General features: G+C 38.6%; 1 protein-coding gene across 32 annotated transcripts in view; it reads right to left on the bottom strand.

Moving 5' to 3' along the window:
* LOC145448606 (uncharacterized) overlaps positions 1–20,989 on the bottom strand; it is a 32,805-nt gene extending 11,816 nt beyond the window's left edge. For 5 of the 32 annotated variants that reach the window (XM_080327044.1, XM_080327050.1, XM_080327041.1 and 2 more), the window contains exons 1-13: positions 20,816–20,988; positions 20,625–20,734; positions 18,002–18,113; positions 15,268–15,507; positions 13,629–13,853; positions 13,113–13,337; positions 11,399–11,623; positions 8,111–8,335; positions 7,270–7,494; positions 6,487–6,711; positions 3,725–3,949; positions 2,263–2,487; positions 1,694–1,918 (exon numbers count right to left, since the gene is read on the bottom strand). In XM_080327044.1, the coding sequence (XP_080183170.1) occupies positions 1,694–1,918; positions 2,263–2,487; positions 3,725–3,949; positions 6,487–6,711; positions 7,270–7,494; positions 8,111–8,335; positions 11,399–11,623; positions 13,113–13,337; positions 13,629–13,853; positions 15,268–15,507; positions 18,002–18,113; positions 20,625–20,734; positions 20,816–20,924 (2,596 nt within the window). In that variant the 5' untranslated portion in view covers positions 20,925–20,988. Of the gene's footprint in view, positions 1–1,693; positions 1,919–2,262; positions 2,488–3,724; positions 3,950–6,486; positions 6,712–7,269; positions 7,495–8,110; positions 8,336–11,398; positions 11,624–13,112; positions 13,338–13,628; positions 13,854–15,267; positions 15,508–18,001; positions 18,114–20,624; positions 20,735–20,815 lie in introns of all 32 variants that reach the window. The other 27 variants (XM_080327030.1, XM_080327040.1, XM_080327033.1 and 24 more) reach the window with 19 other exon arrangements.
* Between the last annotated feature and the right edge of the window lie 417 nt (positions 20,990–21,406).

The following is a 21,406-nucleotide window of genomic DNA, read 5'->3' as shown; positions in this document are numbered from 1 at the left end:
ATGGCCATGGGCTTCTATACCATGTTAGTGCGGGTTGTAGCTAGAATCTGGACCTAAACAGCAATTCGTCCCTCAGTCCAAACGTTGGTCTTTGGCCCCATATGGTGTTATTTTCAAGTTGAAGACTGAATTTCACCAATATTATTGGTAATTGCATTATATTACTATTAATTTTTAATCCTCTCTCAGCCCCGATGGTCAGATTTACCTGTAGAGCTGGTAGCACGTAATTCATAATTATAACGTCCGGTATCTTGTTATAATTACTTTAGTTTATGTTGTTAATTCGCGACCTCCGGTCTGTTATATATATAATCAAAAGATATCGAAGTGGCGCAAAAACTATGGTGAGACGCACACACAAATTGTCATGTATTTAATACTCTGTGGGTGCCCCGAGTGGCATTTGCATTATGGGCTCAGATAGGAAGGACCGGACTATTAGTCACGTCCACCCAGCGTGGCTATTGACAATTAACACATAGCCAAAGTTTCGGCCAAGGTCTTTCTTTAGTAGCACACTTCGTGAAGTCGCATGTTGGTCGAAACTGCATATGTCTTTTGGTGTGTCGTAGCAAGGTATTGACTGGTACCTAAATGCCTATTACTATAAATTCGGGTTGCATTTATAACAAAAATCAATTTGAAACAGACATGTTTAAAACAAGGCCCGTGTTTAAAAATGTTTGTTTTTGTTTAAACCACGACGTCACGAAAGAATTGAAGAATTGTGACGTCCTAATGGATTGAGATTGACAATTGAAAATGTAAGGTAATATATAGCTCCTTTGACGAAATATCTGGACTATAACTGTTGAACAGACTATTTTGAGGATTCCAATCGTCCCATACATCGATGTACGTCGGCCAAATCGGGTGGTAATTGTCCGTAGGCTCAGACAACATGTTTTTTGGCAAGTGTTTACACAATTATGACATATTGTTACTACTTAAAAAACACAATTTAGTTTTTTTAAAGCCTTTGTTTTTAAAACACCCTTTAAAACATGTTTAAGCACAGTGTTTTAAACAACCATTTGTTTTAAATGCAACCCTACTATAAATTATGTATGCTTTTTTAGGGGGAGACGTATGCATTTCAAAATAAAGCTATCCAGAATTTTCAAGTTCAATAAATCTCTCGGATAGACACTAAAATTGATGTTGGTTCACAAAATACTTTTGAGTCCCCTTCGATCTCGCTCCCCACCCTATTGGAAAATTAGGAGGGCGGCGGTTTTGTGCCTGGCAAGAATGCAAATCGTTGGGTGCGATAAATCGACCTCTATAAAAATGGGCAATCGGTGCATTATGACGTAACAGGCAAATGACGCATCTTTTTTTAAAGCAAGTTTGTTATCTCAATAGGCCTTTTTAGCGGAATCCGTATACTGTCTTTCGACATAACTTCTAAGATGCAAAATAAATGTAATCGTGAGTAATCGTGATTACTTTTCGAATGTAATCGTAATCGAAGACTTCCTGATTTTGCTGTAATCGTAATCGTAATCGCATCATTCAGAAGGAATCGTAATCGCAATCTATTACATTCATGAAGTAATCATCCCATGTCTGGTCCATACCCATATTAATCAACAACAGTAATCCTACTGCAACTAGTTTAAGCGGCTTAGTAAAATTCGGAATGCTCATAGGTCGCTGTGGTATTAGCGCAATTAACAAATCTATGTACCTGATATTGTCAGTCCGGTCATAGCTTGAACTTCCGAACTAGCTCTCACGCATGTACCAGCTCCTGTATTGCAATTATATCCCGACGGGCAACAGTGTGTTCTGTCACTGCAACATACCGCGTTCGGTAGTGGACAACATCCATATTGACCAGACGATTGAATGCAACAAGTGGTACCATCCGGGCAGTAAGATTGTCCACCGGGGCATACAACGTTGTCGACCGCTGAAAATACAAACATTTGGTGAATGTGTTATATGAAACATTCATGTATTGTCACAGCATTTCAATTCCTGCATGGCTTGGAAGGTCTCAATAGGGGTTCCGTGTTCCGTTCAAACTTAATATTATGAACCCTACTGCAAATGCGCGACTGTGATAAATAGAGAATACGGAAAGATTAGAAGCATGTAACGTGATGCCAAATGATGTATACAGGATGATATCCTTTGAGAGTGGACTTTGTAACAGAGCCGTACACAATTTTAATTAGCCTGTCCATACCCATATTAATCAACAAGAGTACTGATCTTGTAATGTTTATAATCGGTGAATAGATATATACTTACTGGTAGCCACAGTCTTCTCTAACCAAGACATTACAGAATCTCCCTTTGTGCAAGTACCACTAGCGGTATCACATTTATATCCTTCCGGACAGCAGTGAGTGTGGTCACTACAACATACGGCTTTAGGCAACGGACAGCAACCGTACTGACCAGATCCAAGTCGGCAGCATGTAGTGCCGTCTGGACATTGACTCCGACCATCGGGACAAATAACCGCATTAGCCTCTGATAATAAGAAATTAGTATAATATCAACAACAAGGAATTGAAAATATGAATTCAGTTTACAATAAGAGAAATTGAATGTCCACCAGAGCAGACGACAGCTGACATTTGAGAGTATTTAAATGTAGTGTATATGCAATATCCATAATTGTTTTGATGCCGTACATCAGAGGTCTCAAACTCAACTTGGGTCGCGGGCCGGATTCAAACTGATTCCAAATATGCCAAGCAAATTAATGAGCTTCATCATGTCAAAAGAAATGCAAAATTCTGAAAAAATTGAAGCGTTAGCTCAAAAACTTGTCATAATTTTTTTGCAGCTTGCATTTCATTTGTATCGCAGATGTTTGCACTGTCAGAGAACTTGTTATTTGACATTTTACAGCTTGTAGCCTACTTTATAGGCCTACCGTTGTAGACGGCCCATCGTCTGCTCATTGTGAATCATAAACGGTCAAATTACACAAATAGGTTGACATGCTGTTATGCTCAACATACCGCAATATCCTAACTGAAGCAACACTGCATGGGTGTTGATTCTTATATCAAGAAGTGCATGATGAAAACTTGTGATTTCGACAACATTGTCAGAATGAAGCAACACGGTTTGTAACCAGCAGTGTCCGCACAACTTCAGTGTTGTCAGCCAACAACTGCTGCTGTTAAACGTTATTTCTCCATTCTTGGCAAGTGAGGACAGGCCACTTTCTACCCGAGAATGTAGGAAAGTATCCTTCGTTGTACTACAACAAATTTTTAACTATTTAGCCTATACCATAATGCATGATGTAACTACTGGAACTCAGCATAGGTACAGATTTTGTTAAAATAACGTTTATTTCATGTAAAAGTTTATCAGTTTTGAAGTCCAAAAAAGTTTTTTCGGGCCCAAACTACTTCGTAAGGACAGAGAGTTCCAACCGGAAATGAAGAAAAGCAGTACAATTCTAACTTTATGTGCTAACCCACGACTAGAAAATTTTGTCAAAATAAAATTTTTCAAGGTAAAAATCCGTCAAAATTTGATTTTTAAGGTCAAAATCTTTCGTTTTTTTGGTAATAAAAATCCCCCTAGTCAAAATGTACATTCTGTAGCCGATTGTAAACAGAAACGAAAAAGAAATACCAGTGCCTCTGACACCTTTCAAACATTTTTTCAGGTTACTAACATTTTACATTATTCAACATAATATAGTGCTAGCATTTGGGGCATGAAATATTGCATATGCTATGCTTACTTGTTGCTTCCGTCTTTTCGAACCACAACATCACGGAATCTCCCTTTGTGCAAGTACCACCAGCGGTATCACATTTGTATCCTTCTGGACAGCAGTGACTGTGGTCACTGCAACATACGGCTTTAGGCAACGGACAGCAACCGTACTGACCAGATCCGAGTGAGCAGCATGTAGTGCCATCTGGACATTGACTTCGACCATCGGGACAGATAACAACATGGACCCCTGAAAATGAGACAATGGTTCAATAATTTCAACTTCCCCGTATCGAATAGAAGTCAAGCATAACAACATTGCATTTATACACTAGGGTGGAGTGAAAAAAAGAAAAATTTGAAATTCAAAAAGTGCATTTGATATTTGGTCCCAAATCTTAAATGAATTACTTCTATCATAATTTCAGGTTCTTGCGCCCTCTAGTGGCCGTGCAATTTCACCGAACGAGCCAAAAATAGCTAATTTTGCCATATCTGGATAACCGCTTATGCTAGAAAGCTGATATTGGGCTTAAAATCTGCGGAAGCAGCATGTTTCTATCTCACTTCAATAGAACTTTGTCTTGAAAATGTACAGAAAAAAAGTTACAAGCCAATTATTGATTTTTAGACCGCCATTAAAATGTTGGTTGATTTTACCTAGTTTGCAATGCCAATTTGCATGTTACAATTTGTTACATTGCTGCTTTAACAGCAAAATCTTGTTTGGTGGACCAATGAGTTGATTTTTATACCAACCTAGCATAATTTTGATCAGTAGAGAGAATGATTAAACTTTCATCATATCACATGATATGATGATTTATGATATGAAGTTGGTGAAAAGGGTATCTTCCTGTTCAACTCTACAACAAACGATAGGCCAAGATTAAAAAAGTGAATCAGTTGCAGTATATCAGCTATATAATTTATATATTCATGTATGCTTTGTTGAAAATGATGATTTTCATATCACTTGAGACATTGTTAAACTGTTTTATATATTATACATATTGTTCAAGCTGATGTACTCATCTTTGGAGTATTCTGGAACTTTCATAGTCAACCTCAAGTCTCCCAGTAGAAGTGATGATAACTCAGTTTGAAAGTGTTCTGGTTTCTGGTGTATCTTGGAGTTGGTCTTAAAATACTCTGGTATATTGATGTTAAAACTGACTCCTCCATGTGTAGTATCATAGGCCGCTGCCTGTATGAAAAGGTCTCTGTAATATACTTTGCTATGTGTGTGAATTGAACTGATATTGTCTAGTATAAGTACAGATTCAGAATTTCATCATGTTCTACTTATAGCGGATTGTGGTTTATCATATGTACAAGTACTACAAGTAATTGACATATTGTTATCAGGAAAAAGATCCAAGTCTGTTGTTGCTTGCAAGAAGTTGCATTGTGGAGAAACTTTTCAAAGTGTTGATGGTTTTCCTTCTGGAATCTCCCAACTGAAGACAGTTGAAGACAGTTGTTCGATCACAACTAAAGTGATCAAAGTTGAGCATACCCTCATTCACTTGTCCTTTAGTTGGGAGTATTCCAGAAGGAAAACCATCAACACTTCGAAAAGTTTCTCTACAGTGCAACTTCTTGCAAGCAACAGCAGATTTGGATCTTTTTCTTGTTATTACTTGTACATAATCCCCAATCTGCTATAAGTCGAACATGATGAAATTCTGAATCTGTACTTATACTAGACAATATCAGTTCAATTCACACACATAGCAAAGTATATTAAAGAGACCTTTTCATACAGGCAGCGGCCTATGATACTACACATGGAGGAGTCAGTTTTAACATCAATATACCAGAGTATTTTAAGATCAACTCCAAGATACACCAGAAACCAGAACACTTTCAAACTGAGTTATCATCACTTCTACTTGGAGACTTGAGGTTGACTATGAAAGTTCCAGAATACTCCAAAGATGAGTACATCAGCTTGAACAATATGTATAATATATAAAACAGTTTAACAATGTCTTAAGTGATATGAAAATCATCATTTTCAACAAAGCATACATGAATATATAAATTATATAGCTGATTTACTGCAACTGATGCACTTTTTTAATTTTGGCCTATCGTTTGTTGTAGAGTTGAACAGGAAGATACCCTTTTCACCAACTTCATATCATAAATCATCATATCATGTAATATGATGAAAGTTTAATCATTCTCTCTACTGATCAAAATTATGCCAGGTTGGTATAAAAATCAACTCATTGGTCCACCAAACAAGATTTTGCTGTTAAAGCAGCAATGTAACAAATTGTAACATGCAAATTGGCATTGCAAACTAGGTAAAATCAACCAACATTTTAATGGCGGTCTAAAAATCAATAATTGGCTTGTAACTTTTTTTCTGTACATTTTCAAGACAAAGTTCTATTGAAGTGAGATAGAAACATGCTGCTTCCGCAGATTTTAAGCCCAATATCAGCTTTCTAGCATAAGCGGTTATCCAGATATGGCAAAATTAGCTATTTTTGGCTCGTTCGGTGAAATTGCACGGCCACTAGAGGGCGCAAGAACCTGAAATTATGATGGAAGTAATTCATTTGAGATTTGGGACCAAATATCAAAGGCACTTTTTGAATTTCAAATTTTTCTTTTTTTCACTCCACCCTATTATACACCACTTTGTCAGCAGCAATAAATGTCTACACTTATAGACACGGAATGTTAGCTGCTGCGACTATTTTAAGCGGCTTAGTAGAATTCCGAATGCTCATAGGTCGCTATGATATTAGCGCAATTAACAAATCTATGTACCTGATATTGTCAGTCCGGTCATAGCTTGAACCTCCGAACTAGCTTTCACGCATGTACCAGCTCCTGTATTGCAAGTATATCCCGACGGGCAACAGTGTGTTCTGTCACTGCAACATACCGCATTCGGTAGTGGACAGCATCCATATTGACCAGATGATTGAATGCAACATGTGTTACCGTCCGGGCAGTAAGATTGTCCACCGGGGCATACAACGTTGTCGACCGCTGAAAATACAAACATTTGGTGAATGTGTTATATGAAACATTCATGTATTGTCACAACATTTCAATTCCTGCATGGCTCCGAAGGTCTCAATAGGGGTTCCGTGTTCCGTACAAACTTAATATTATAAACCCTACTTCAAAGGCATGACGGCAATAAATAGAGAATACACTATGATATCCCTTAAATGTGGACTTTGTTTAAAGTCATACATATTTTTAAGTAGCCTGTCCATAGCTATGTTTGTGGTCTTTACATGTTGACATGGAACGATTAGTTCATCGATACACCAGTTTTTGAATGTGTTTTTATGAAATTTCAACATGAATGTTACTCAATGAACAAACCCAATATCGCAACAATATGACAATGTTTTACTGATTGTCACAGAATACATAATGATTACAATGGCCCACAAACGCAGCATGTGACAAGAGGGCCACATGTACTCATATACTTCTGACAGGCAATTCCTACCATACATTACACATCTCTACAAAATCAACGACAGCAATCATCGGGTTAGGTTTGTAATCGGTGAGTATATACATACTACTTACTTGTTGCCACAGTCTTCGCAAACCAAGACATTACAGAATCTCCTTTTGTACAAGTGCCACCAGCGGTGTCACATTTATATCCTTCTGGACAGCAGTGAGTGTCGTCACTACAACATACGGCTTTGGGCAACGGACAGCAACCGTACTGACCAGATCCAAGTGTGCAGCATGTAGTGCCATCTGGACATTGACTTCGACCATCGGGACAAATAACTGTACTGGCCTCTGAAAATGAAAATTCAGTATATGATCAACATTGAATAGAAGCCACACACCAGAGCAGAAATCATAGTTTTTTTATGCCTTACATAAATAATTCATCTGACTTGGCATCAAATGATAATTGTCTTGTTAACGTACATCTGAATTATATGTCTAAACGTAATTAGCTATCTCTATCTCAATGGACGAATACATTAAAACATTGACGCTGTATCATGGACCAATTCGATTCCTCAGTGCAGCAAGGTGACGCAAGTCGGGTGAGCTCGTTATGAAATTGAAGCCCCTCAAATATAGGATTTATGGTGGATCACACAATGGAGATTATAACGGCTCAGTGACATGAAGGCTGCTCAATAACACCTTTTTGCCGTGAACAACATCAGCCTGCTAATGCGCTCATCTATTTGGCATCAAAACCACCAGTAAATGTAATATTTGACTCGGTAAGTCACCAGATTGTCACACAAAATATGTTGAATACGCAGCATGACAGAAAAAGCTCTCACTAACTGACATACTTATGACGTATAGTTTCTACTATACATTTCACATATCTAAAAAATGAAAGGCAATATAATCATCTGTTCATGCCCATAATCAGAGAGTAGATACTCACTTGTAGCTACAGTCTTTTCAAACCATGACATCACAGAATCTCCCTTTGTGCAAGTACCACCAGCGGTATCGCATTTGTATCCTTCGGGACAGCAGTGACTGTGGTCACTACAACATACTGCTTTGGGCAACGGACAGCAACCGTACTGACCAGATCCGAGTAAGCAGCATGTAGTGCCATCTGGACATTGACTCCGTCCATCAGGACAGATAACTGCATTGGCCTCTAAAAATGAGACATTAATTCGATATTTTCAACGTCAACGTATGGTGTATTAGTAAACTGTAACAACATTGCATCTATACATCATCTTATCAGCAGCAATAAATGTTTACACCCAAAGACAAGGAACGTTAGCTGTGGTGACTAATTTGAGAGGTTTGTGACCATTTTGAGAGGATTATAAGAAGAATTTAGACTGTTCGTACAAGTAAACCAGGGGTAACCAACAAGCGGCCTGCAAGGTCATATTTTGCCACCCGTGATCTGATTTAGATTGTGGAAGATTGTGATTGATTTAAGTCTCGATTATTTTTTAAAATTAAGCTATTCTCTCGTGCCCAACATCACTCACTATTCCTCACTAGCTGAACCGGCTTTGGAGATGGAAACAGCATTCTATCGAGGGAGAGTCAGCTGATATGAATGGAATGCACACTTTAGGCATTATTGCCTTGATGTGCAATAGCCCAGACACTGCCAAGACTGAGCCGCTTAGATAACGGCTTAGGGCATCCCCACAAGATCAAGCTTTACGGAGGAGATAGTCTTTCAGCTAGCACCTTGTCTTGTCAGCCCCAATATCGATTCTTTAGTCGCTGAAAAGCATTGCCAGGTATCGTGCGCAGCTAATAGATAAAAATAAAATTAAAGTAATGCTCATAATATTTTTGTTGTATTTGTATATCCTTAATGAAAGATTACTTCTTTTGTGGTAAGTGTGACCGTTGGCCATGCTGTTGAGCAAAGCGTTGCACTATAGATAAGTAACCCACGGATAGATACGCAACTCCCGCCGTCATACTTGCTTCCCCAAACAAATTTACTGCTGGTCAATCTAAAAGTAATATAATTGCTAATCTTGTAACTGGCGACTCAGGGGCTCAAATTTAAAAAGTTGATCTTATTTGAAAGCTACAAAATTTGAAATGTGGCCTCGAGGCCGCGACCCATTTTGAGTTGGCGACCTCTGTTATAGGCGGTTCTATGACATCAGTTCAACTAGGCCAGTGCTTTTCAACCTGTGTGACGGTTCGCACTGGTGCGAATGAGAAAAATTGCAGTGCGAATGACGAAGGTGGTGCGAATAGTGCGAATGAAAATCCGGATCAAGTGCGAATGACGAAGGTAGTGCGAATGGTGCGAATGAAAATCCGGATCAAGTGCGAATGAAAATCGTGATTAATTGTTAACTTTTCTGACGTGGAATAATTCAAATAAACCTAATAGAAAATTTAAGATCAGTGTAACTTTTGTAGTTGCGACGCAATTGTAAAAACTTAATGCGACGCACCACTCATCTCATAGCTCTCACAAGCCGTAGTGACTTAATATTCCCGGACTCTAATTATTGCGTAACCAAAAGCCTGGTCTGAAGCTGGTGTAGTGGCAGTATAGAGATCCCTACAATCTCTATAGTGGCAGACATACAGTATATCAGCCAGTTTGAGCCTGCGACAGGCTGGAAAAATGACGTCAAATTGACTTTCTGCTTTCTTTCGCTAAACAATCATCACATTTTCGTAATAACTGTTCGATTTGCGCGAGGCACGAGAATAGTAGTAAATAGACTCACATTTGCAAGTTACTGTAACGCAAATTTTTACCCCTTCAAGGTTTATTAAAGTATGGACCGCAAAAGATAAAATTTTGGGTCGACACGGTGCCAGAGCTATCTGTTAATGTGTATGTAATATTTATTGAATTTATTGCAAAAAATCCTGCGATCGTTTTTACATATCCAAGATCACTGCGTTGAGTACTGTGGCCAATAAGCGAGAAACGCATTAAATGTGGCTTCATCATGACAATTCATGATAAGATTTGTCCGACTGTTTTTTTCTGGAAATCATGGTCGAAGGGCGTTGGTATGAACTAGTGTAGGGGTGTGCAACGAGCGAGTTCAGGCCTATGAGACTCATTCATTTCGAGGTCAACCCCTTCTGCGTCTGGGCACATGGAGACGTAAAGTTTTGGCGAACAAACCGCGGATAAAATACGGTGCCAAAAACATAAACGGCGACAAAACCTCGGTCTAAAAATTACCGATGCTGGATGGCCAAACCTTTCGAGATAGATTGGACAATTGGACATGCTCCGTTGTCTGCACGCAATAGTCCCGTTCTTGCAATCTGAGTAGACAGTAGTACAACAACTGCGATACGTAAAGGAATTTAATTCGCCCTAGTTTGAAATCGCGTGCGTCAGACATGTTTTGTAGAGCTGTGTTGGGTAGAATTGTGGTGTGCGCGTTCTGTATGTCATACATGCCCGTAAAATCGTAGTATACAACTGTAATATTAAAAATAAATTCCCTTTCATGGGTGAGGCTCGGGTCGCGAGATGTCACAATAACTCAGATTTTGGTGGTAGTCTAAAAGATGCTTTACCGTTATTAAACTGTCATGAATTCCCAAGTTAGATTCAGCTAAAGAGTAGAACACACAGTATCGTGAGTTTATTTTCTCTTCTCATAAACTTGCGAGACAGAAGTTGGAGCAACGTATCATCTGGTAGCGAGCTCTAATGTGTCTACTCTTCCTGATCGTTTTGCACCTTATGTTCCAAAGAAATAAAGCAAAAGCCACAACACAATCATTTGGGTTTTTCATCCTTTCGACAAACTGGAGCCTCGGCGCGGGACCTTTGTGTCAGTCAACTCTCAAATACGATTTCTACCAGCAAGAATTTTTCACTCGCGGAAAATACGCTGTATTTTGGATAGGAGTGCAGAACAGATTTTAAGACCTGGCTATCCAAGCACCAGTAGACGTTTTTGTACAAATTCCAAACAACATTGTTTGGCCGAGATGGGTTTTAGTGAAATAATTGGAAGCAAAACGAGCGAAAAATGTTGCCTTTTTATTGAGACACTTGATAGCTTAAGCTACATAGTAGCCAATTTGTTGCACATCTGAACAAAATGTTGTTAAGTAGGCCTATCTTCATCTACTTATTGTATAACAATTTTCGATTAGTTTGTGCGAATGAAATTTATTTTACCAAAAAAGTGCGAACGGAGCACAAAAAGGTTGAAAAGCACTGAACTAGGCAATAGCTTATATTTACTTGATATTGCCAGTCCGGTCATAGCTTGAATATCTGAACTAGCTTTCACGCATGTACCCGCTCCTGTATTACAAGTATATCCCGATGGGCAACAGTGTGTTTTGTCACTGCAACACACCGCGTTCGGTAGTGGACAACATCCATATTCACCAGATGATTGAATGCAACATGTGGTACCGTCAGGGCAGTAAGATTGTCCACCGGGGCATATAACGCTGTCGACCGCTGAAAATATTAACATTTGGTGAATGTGATATATTAGTTCATGCATGGTTATAGCTTATAGTTACCATATTTATTTGCTGCATGGCTGCAAAAATCTCAATAGGGGACCCCTTGTTCACATTACATTTAACATTATTAACTTTACTTCAAATGTAAGATGGCAATAAATAGTGACTACAAAAAATTATAAGCAGATCTTGTTTTATCAAATGACGAACCGTATACTTTGTGACAAGGTCATACAAGAATGAGTATGTTTTGGCTACTCTATTCGCACCGAAATTTGTTTTCTTTATACTAAGGTGTTGAAACGAAAAAACTATTGCATTGATATACAAGTTTTTGAAAAGTGTTGTGATGAAATTTTTTCATGAATATTCTGTTCATTGTTCAATAATATTTCACACTGTGAACCACATATGCCGACTTTTGACCCTACTCGGTACTCACCATCGCAACAATACAACAAGGTGCAATGATTTACTTGGCAAGTCGCCAGATTGTCACACAAAATATGTTGACTGCTGAAGTCGCACGGCACAGTTTATGACAAAAAGGTCACCCCCCCCCCCCCCCCTAGCAACTTAAATACTTATGACTAGGGCGATTTTTTTTGACATGTCAAAATTTGTCAAAATTTTGTCAAACTTGTAGCGTTAGGTCAAAATTGTTAAAGAGTCAAAATTTTTTGACCTCAGCATTTCGTTTGTATCGTAGACTTTACAAAGTCAGTGAACTTATCATTTGATATTTTACAGCTTGTAGCCTACTTTATAGGCCTACCGTTGAAGACGGCCCATTGTCTGCTCCTTGTGAATCATAAACGGTCAAATGAAACAAATAGGTTGACATGGTGTTATGGTAAACGTACCGCGATGCTACCTGAAGCAAGACTGCTTGGGCATTGCATGGTTCTTATATCAAGAAGCGCATGATGAAAAATAGTGATGTAGATAGCATATTTGGAATGAAGCAACACGGTGTGTCACCAGCAGTGTACGCACAACTTCAGTGTTGTCAGCCAACAATTGCTGCTGTCGAACGTTCTTTCTCCATTCTTGGCAAGCTACCCGTAGGCCTAAGGACAGACACTTTCTACCTGAGAGTGTAGGAACTAGGAAAGTATCTTTAGTTGTACTACAACAGATTTTAAATATTTCTACCATAATACTTGATGTAACTACTGGAATTCTTCATAGGGTCAGATTTCGTTAAAATACTCATTTTTTTTTATGTAAAAATTTCTCAGTTTTTGAGCCAAAAACGTGTTTTCAGGCCAAACTACTTCGTAAGGACAGACAGTTCCAACCAGAAATGAAGATAAGTAGTACAATTTTAACATTACGTGAGGTCAAAATCTTCCGTTTTTTAGGTAAAAAAAAATCGCCCTACTTATGACGTCTAATTTCAACCATACATTACACATCTCTAAAAATCAACAACATTTATCATCTGATTAGGCATAATCGGAGGGTAGATATATACTTACGTTTGGCCACAATCTTTTCGTACCAAGACATTACCGAATCTCCCTTTGTGCAAGTACCACCAGCGGTATCGCATTTGTATCCTTCCGGACAGCAGTGACTGTGGTCACTACAACATACTGCTTTTGGCAAAGGACAGCAACCGTACTGACCAGATCCGAGTGAGCAGCATGTAGTGCCATCGGGACATTGACTCCGTCCATCGGGACAAATAACGGCATTGACTTCTGAAAATAAGAATTCAGTTAGTCATCTCAACCACAAGAAACAATACTGGCACAGTCGATTGGGACAGAAAACGATATTGGACTCTGAAAATGAGGTATTAATTCGCAGAATACAACCTCACATAATTTCTATAGGCCTACATCCTTTTTATCAGCAGCAATAAATGCCTGCACTGGCAGATGCAGTATGTTAACCGCCATGGCGAATTTGATAGGCTTAGAAGGAGAATTCGGAATTTTCGTACGTGGTGACGTCGCTATGATATTAGCTCAATTTGGCAATATATTTACTTGATGTTGTCAGCCCGGTCATAGCTTGAATCTCTGAGCCAGCTCTTACGCATGTACCAGCTCCTGTATTGCAAGTGTATCCGGATGGACAACAGTGCGTTTTGTCACTGCAACATACCGCATTCGGTAGTGGACAACATCCATATTGACCAGATGATTGAATGCAACATGTGGTACCGTCAGGGCAGTAAGATTGTCCACCGGGGCATATAACGCTGTCGACTGCTGAAAATATTAGCATCTGTGGGATGCGTTATAGGAAAGATTCATGCATTGTCACGGTATATCATTGCCTACATGGCTACAAAGGCCTCAATTTCGGTACTGTGTTCTCTTGAAATGGAACATTATGGACCCTACTTCATAGTTATGAAGGCAACAGGGTTGTAATCAAGTCACAAGGTTTTGAATCATGAGTCAATCTCATTTTTATAGTTTTGACTCGAGTCTAGTCGAGTCATTTCCAATTCATCACCGAGTCAAGTCAGTGAGTAGAGGGTCAAGTCCGAGTCATAGTGTTGTGACTCGAGTCCGAGACCAAGTAATTGTGTTTACTGTTCAGTTTTGAGTTCAATCCGGTTCAACCAACTATTTTCAAATCGGCTCCAGTGATATAGAATGGATTGTATTCATAATATCGTAATTTTCCTCAGTCCTATCAGTTTCTGGCCCTATTTTCCAAGTATCAAGACTAACAGGCGAAATACCAACAATGTGGTAACGTTACCATTCTTTGTAGTTACAATGAAATGTCTGCCTTGGCCGTCCTAGTCTCGAGTCACATGCATATGCACAGTGACTAAAGTACCCATTTGAAAAAATGACTCGAGTCGAGTAATGACTCGAGTCATTACTACCCTGGAAGGCAATAAATAGAGAATAGAGAAAAATTAGAAGCCTATAAAGAATTTATTTCAGAGTGGAAGTCTTTGAGATGGACATCAAAGTTTCGTTGGATACCAAGAGCAAGAGCAACAAAGACGCAGTATAACATCACCATTTCAGGGAGGTTTCAAATGAAACACCGTCCAGCTTCCACTGTCCATTTCGGTGAATTTCAATATTTTATAATAATCTATATATTAATAATATACTACGTCCTTTCCTTACGTCCTTTTGTGATAAAAAGCCATTACGAAAATCATTATGTGCAAGTTGAATTATAGCAGGCACTCGTTTCTACCTTGAAAGCAGGAAATGAGAATAATTGATTACAGGTAATTGATTAAGAGCCAACCAATACTGAGACCATCAGTATGGTTATAAGGCACACGATATTCTAAATCACCGATATACTTAGCATACATTCACAAAGGTCCAACAAGCAGAGACGGAATTCTGCCTGGTAGTTTGTATCTGGCCGCATACATTTGCCATACCACTCGAACAGGGCAAACACCCACCAAATTTTTCACGGCTCTATGTTACGCTTGTACTATGAAAAAGAATTCACAGTAAATGAATATATTTCTGCTACCACTGATGTTACTGAAGTAATACGATTAATCCGCCTTTATTTTCGCGCAAAAATCAGGCCAAAATTCAAAATTTCGGATTAAAACACAGTTTGTGGGATTGGACTCCATTCAACAACGACCTTCTCTGTAACCATGCGGCTGCGGCACACTACCCAACTTACCTCGTCTTGTGGCCGCAACCTTTTCGTACCAAGGTACGACCGAATTCTGTTTCAAACAGCTCCCGCCAGTAGGGTCGCATGTGTATCCGTGAGGACAGCAATGCAACTTGTCACTGCAGCAAACCGCATTTTCCAAGGGACAGCACCCATATTGACCAGTCCCTAGTAGGCAGCAGGTGCTGCCGGTGGGGCACTCACTCTGACCGCCCGGGCAGACGACTGCTCTGATTATTTCTGAAACTGAACAGATATTCTGTTAATCCAATTTACATGGTGAAAATTGAAATATTCCATAAGTTCATCAAAGTATTGGCCTACACAGCAATGTGGTCAAAGTAAGACCGAAGTAAACGTTATCATCCTATCTACTAGGTATTTGTTTTCGTTATTATTACGCCATACCACACAGACAATATTTCTTACATTTCAATGCTGAAGAGAGTCAGTCGCAAAAGTTTTACCAAATCAAATCAATTAACAATAAAAAGTTATTGGTTCATTGAATTCTGAAGTTCCATACCCCGAATGGCTTGTTGAAATTCTATGTATAAGGTGGGTAGTGCTGTGCTATCAAATAAAGAGAGGCAAATACAAGTAGATTCTACTTAATGAATACTACAGTTGAAATGACTGCGGCACATATCGATTTTGCCTACAGACAGATGCCCCTTCATTTCATGTTTTCTTCTAGTATATTTTGATGTTGTAACTTTTAAGTATTTATTATGACCTCTGAAACAACAAATACTTGTGATGTGGCATCAGAATGAGGGCCGGCTAGGATTAGGTAATCTCATATCATAAATCAAAAGTGCCACATCCACATTTCTGTTAGAAATATCTTGAAATTTTTAGATCAATGAGTGATTGATTACTTTAGTAACTGCACCTGTAATACACGACATAAGTGTGCATTTGTCTAAATACAGTCGTTGAATTTATCATTAAACGATAGAACAAGATAGAACAAGGCTTGAATGTATGATATCATGATTCAACTTTCAAGACAAAGCAAAAATTGCCTGAATTATGTTATTATTATTGCATGTAAACGGTTAAAGGAGAATACTAACTGTGAACAAAGGTTAAACTGAGTTGCTTGGAAAAATACACCATAACACTATCTGACTATCTGATAAACAAGGTGTAAAGGAGTCCAAAGTCAGCATAAAGTATATGACAGCATATTTGCAACAAAATCTTTACTCAGTGTTTTTAGTTGCGTCTTCTGGGAATTCAGGTCATGATTGTAGAGCATGATGAAGCTAACCATTTCCGGGTTTACGATGAGAAGTACCATAACAAAACACACAATACTCCCTGACATCGTGGCATATCTGATCAAAATCTCAATAATAGAATACAATCACGAAACAGGACAGTAGACAAAATATGTGCTTAGCTATGTAGTTGTCAGTGCTGACATCAAACATCTTGGATCGTGTGAGTTTTATACATTTTGTTGGAGTCAGGAACAACATTTCAAACACACTGACATGGCAGACTTGGATAAATTTGTGTTCAAAGTGAGATTCCATTGAATTGTGTGAAAACATATCTACAACTTGTTCATTTTGACAGTATAGCTTAAAATGATTGTGGCCTAAGCTCAAATCAAATATTTTCATGTTGCATACAATGTCGACAAATTGCTGCCCGTTTGAAGTGATGTCAACTTTAGCAGTCAGTTAGTCACTGCACATCTCATATTTCAAAGCAGCGAGAGGAACTCTATCTATTCTCACTCATAGGGAAAAATCTTGTCACGGTTTGGATAAACCGTACTTGAAGAATTATTAAAATATTCCTTCGTATTTTTTATATTGTTAGCGAGTCAGTCAACAAGTCACCAATTCAGCCCAGAGGGCATTGTTATACACCTACATGATCTCTTACCAAGATAAGAAAAAGAACTTGAGATGGCACAAAGCTGACAATTATTTATCTACATGGTGAGAGATGTTGAGATTTACTGAAACTGTCAAGTCCAACACCACCTATCCGAGTCGTAAACACTGTTTCCAGGTGCTATGCAGATTTTTGAGTGCTCTCCAGTATAGGGCACTAACAAGGAAAATATTCCGGTATTTGTAAAGGTGCATCGTCAAATTAATAAAATCTTTCAATCAAGGGAAGTTGTTCAGAGGTATTAATTCAAATGCCTTACAGAAAACAGTCAAATAATGAAAGTCTTTGTGCACTTCTACTCAAAATCACGGAAACTCAATAAAGCAACACTGAGTTTGTCCATGTACCGGAAAGTGTCACAAAAGCACCAATACTTTTGAGTTTACAAAAAAATGAAGTGTTTCAGCGATAGGAGATATTCAACTGGTCAATATCACGATTGCCTCAGTATTGTACATTGTGCAACCACCGACCGCAAACTGGGTTACGAGATGTGCATAGTGTCGGAGAACGTAGCTATCTGACCATACTACTGGACAGTGTGAACAAGTCTACTAGTGAAAAAATGCAGAGTGAAACCGACTTTAAACAAACTGTACCACATTTTCGCCACTTATCAGCTCAATGATTCATTTCATTATCGTAAACCATCTTCAATTTGCATGATTTGACATCCTTTAATTGAATAAAACCGGGTAAATAATGCATCCAACTTGACACGGAAACGAATTTTCAAATACTTCACAGACATTCTGCAACACATGCATGTTTGAACGTCGCGTCTGAATCAACAATTACGACACACGTAACCGTAATCCACGCAAACCTTTGCTTGCAGTTATTTGTGCAAAGGTGATTTCCTGGTCACATGTTCCGGTTTTCAAATTGCAGACAGTTTCGGCCGGGCAGCAACTGACACCATCACCGCAACAGACAGCCTACGAGAAAGAGACATGTTTCTGAGATCATTTTTTATCGCAAACTCAAGTGTTCCATTCAATTGATATTTCAATATAAAAGAAAGACAAAGTGTAGTGTGTAGATTGTAGGACGGTAACGCTAATGCTGAAATCAATTCATACCGCAATTAAACGCTTCAATATATGGATGCAGTATTGTGTTGTATGCATATTAAACTATTTACAAGCCTTCTTGCAAGATGTGTAATGGTAGTAATGTTTATAAATTGTTATCTAATAATTTACATGGGGTTGAGATTCTTATATGAGAAATATGGTAAGCCCTGTTTGATCATAGCAATATGCAGGAAATATGACAAATGCTGTATAGCATAAACGCCATATGGTGTATTATATATAGGCATCATTTCTCATAAGTATCGGATCAATTTCTAACTTATTCAATACATTTACATAATGTAGATTATTCTTAACTGTAGTATGTAGTATGTAGTATAACAGAACAATACAATGAGCAGATTACGCAGCAAATATCTAAAATATATCAATATTAATAGCAACAGATTTTCTAATAGTAATAATGCAGTTTTCAAACTGATTTACCAGTAATGTCCAACCAACTATCCATGCTTCGTAATTGTCCATTTACGGGTTTATTAATGCCATGGCAGTATTTTGGGTTTCCAAACTTCGAGAAAAGTTATTCATGACAGGAATCTATGGATCTTGAATTATAGCCTACATTGCATCCCACAATATCTCAAGTCACAGAATCTAGTTTCTAGACACAATGCATTGTCGGTATATGATGAGACCACACATGGTATGAATCAAATGCAACATAAGCATCTGCCTGCAATGACTGCAAACAATGCCAATCATGACTTGCATATACATTATAAATACCATAGCTCACAGAAAGAGAGAAATTTACAATGCCAGAAGTAATTTTTTGTCTCCAGACTCCAGGGTATCACAAAACAAAACAAAAAATTATTTGATTTTTCATCACACAGTAGCCGTTCACGTCAGAAACTATCCTGCTGGATTGGAAACGCCTAAGCACATCTTTGCAGAAACATTCAACCAAGTCAAGAGAATGACCACGATGACCAGGGTTGTTAACCAAGTCACAAGGCTCAGAGTCACAAGTCAATCTTACTTTCATAGTATTGACTCGAGTCAAGTCGAGTTATTTTCAATTCACTACCGAGTCAAGTCCGAGTCCAAGTCAGCGAGCAGAGGGTAGAGTCCGAGTCATGGTATTATGACTCGAGACCAAGTCCAAGTCATTGTGTTGACTGCTCAGTTTCCAGTTAAAGTCTTGTTAAGGCCACTTTTTATAACTCTGTTTGGTGATATCGAATGGTTCGCATGTATAATATACTCATTTTCCTCACTTTTAGCAGTTTCCGGGAGCATTTTCAAGTACCAGTACCAATATACGAAATCCAATAGTGTGGTTACTTTACTATTCTTCAAAATTGCCACGAAATGTTGGTCTTGGCTGTCTGAGATTAGAGTCATTTGACTGGTTCAAGTTGAGTCAATACACAGATTGGCTAGAGTCAAGTCATTTCCGTATTTTGAGAAAATGACTCGAGTCAAGTCGAGTCATCAGAAAATCGTGACTCGAGTCGAGTCATGACAACCCTGCATTTTAACAATGGCTGAATACCAGTCTTAGGTGGAGCCTGTACAAAAAAAACATCACGATTTTGGAAGCGCATGTCGTAGCAATTGGAAATTATTTCATTTACTGTGAGGGTGTTAACTCGTATAAGAGTATTAAAAATATATTCATCATCATGCCGTCCATATTGACTATTATGTTGTATTTCATCAGCTTTTTTCCACAAAAACAACTTCATACTTATCTTAGAAACACTGACATCAAGAAATTGTCATAACTGAACCATCTACAAGCCTATGCTCGGGTGAAATCTTCGTACTTTTACAACAATTAATTGCGGGCGATGGCAATTTCCCTCAAGTGTCAGAAACGACTTAGCGGCGTGACGAGAAGCATGGCGGCTTCTATTTCACGGTATATGAAATCTGTCACACCTCACTCGAGATCAACTGGGCAACGCTTGAAGGGATTAAGTGGTGCTTTTCAAATGAGGATAGTCCACCGAGTATACCAATATAACTACAAAAACAATAAGCTAAAGACTAGCGACAAGCCGACAACTATGGCATTTATGGACTTTGGTGGTGACTATGGATTTTAGTGGAAATTTTGTTTTAGTCAGCTTGTCGGACCACACTATGTGATCACATGTAATGATAGTGATTGGGCGTGCCACGGACACAAATTCAGTACAGGGCATCTGCTATTTATTGAATCTCATTAAACGTGGTTGAATTATCAAAGACATAAGGATTTATTATATATTTAACAATTTTAGCAAATATTTGTGGTTCAAAGAACTTACGTAGGTGACACATAACTTTGCATATACTACACTTTACTGAGCTAGACATGCTGCCAACTGCCAAGTTAAATTTAAAATCATATTCTCTTACATTATCCATATCACAGCACCCGTACATGTCACTTCCGCTTTGGCAGCATGTCTTTCCATCCCCGCACTTTTCTTTGCTACAGATCGTATCCCCATCCTTTGCTGCAAACGCTATCGTAGCAATAACAAAAATATTGGAATTTAAGAACACGAATCAGCTGGTGTATTACAGACCCGATTAGTTATACTTACAATTCCTGTGAATCGCTGTCAAAAATCTATTGCTTGATGGGTACGCATAACAAGACAATTGTAGAAAGCAGAACGAGGCAACAGCTAACATCCTCATGCTTGCATCCATCGCGGGACGCAGGTGCAGCAGCTTATGAATCTACAGAAGGATGCCGAGCTAGATAATGTACCCACTCTGCAAGCTGATCTCACTCAAGCGTGCAAATACAAACGGCGGTCTTGTGATTTGTTGCTTGTGGCGACAGCATGCAGTATTCAAATCACTGTAATCAACTGCCGCGTTAATTTACGCTGCAACCCCAAACGGAGAGGCTAAGCTCGAAGGATCAACCAATTATTTCGCAAATCGAGTCTCTTCGGACGGATAACTTGAACTTTTTCTTTGCGCGATTTCATGATAATATATTTCTTGGGATTATAAGGGTCCTGGACGACGTGGACGCGCGTGTGTTGTACTTGTGCGCTTTTGATTCAGAGGTAAAGAAGTCATTGAAATATTCGGGGCAACGACCGCAGTGAAACTGATACATAAACTTGGCGATTTCTAGTTTCCGCATATCTTCTATGTTTAGGACGCCGAATCTCTTCAGC

Source organism: Botryllus schlosseri, chromosome 10 (assembly GCF_051294905.1).
Source record: "Botryllus schlosseri isolate E-star chromosome 10, Bs_hap1, whole genome shotgun sequence".
NCBI lineage: Eukaryota > Metazoa > Chordata > Ascidiacea > Stolidobranchia > Styelidae > Botryllus > Botryllus schlosseri.
The sequence above is the reverse complement of the archived record's forward strand: the minus strand, read 5'-3'. Positions and strand labels throughout refer to the sequence as shown.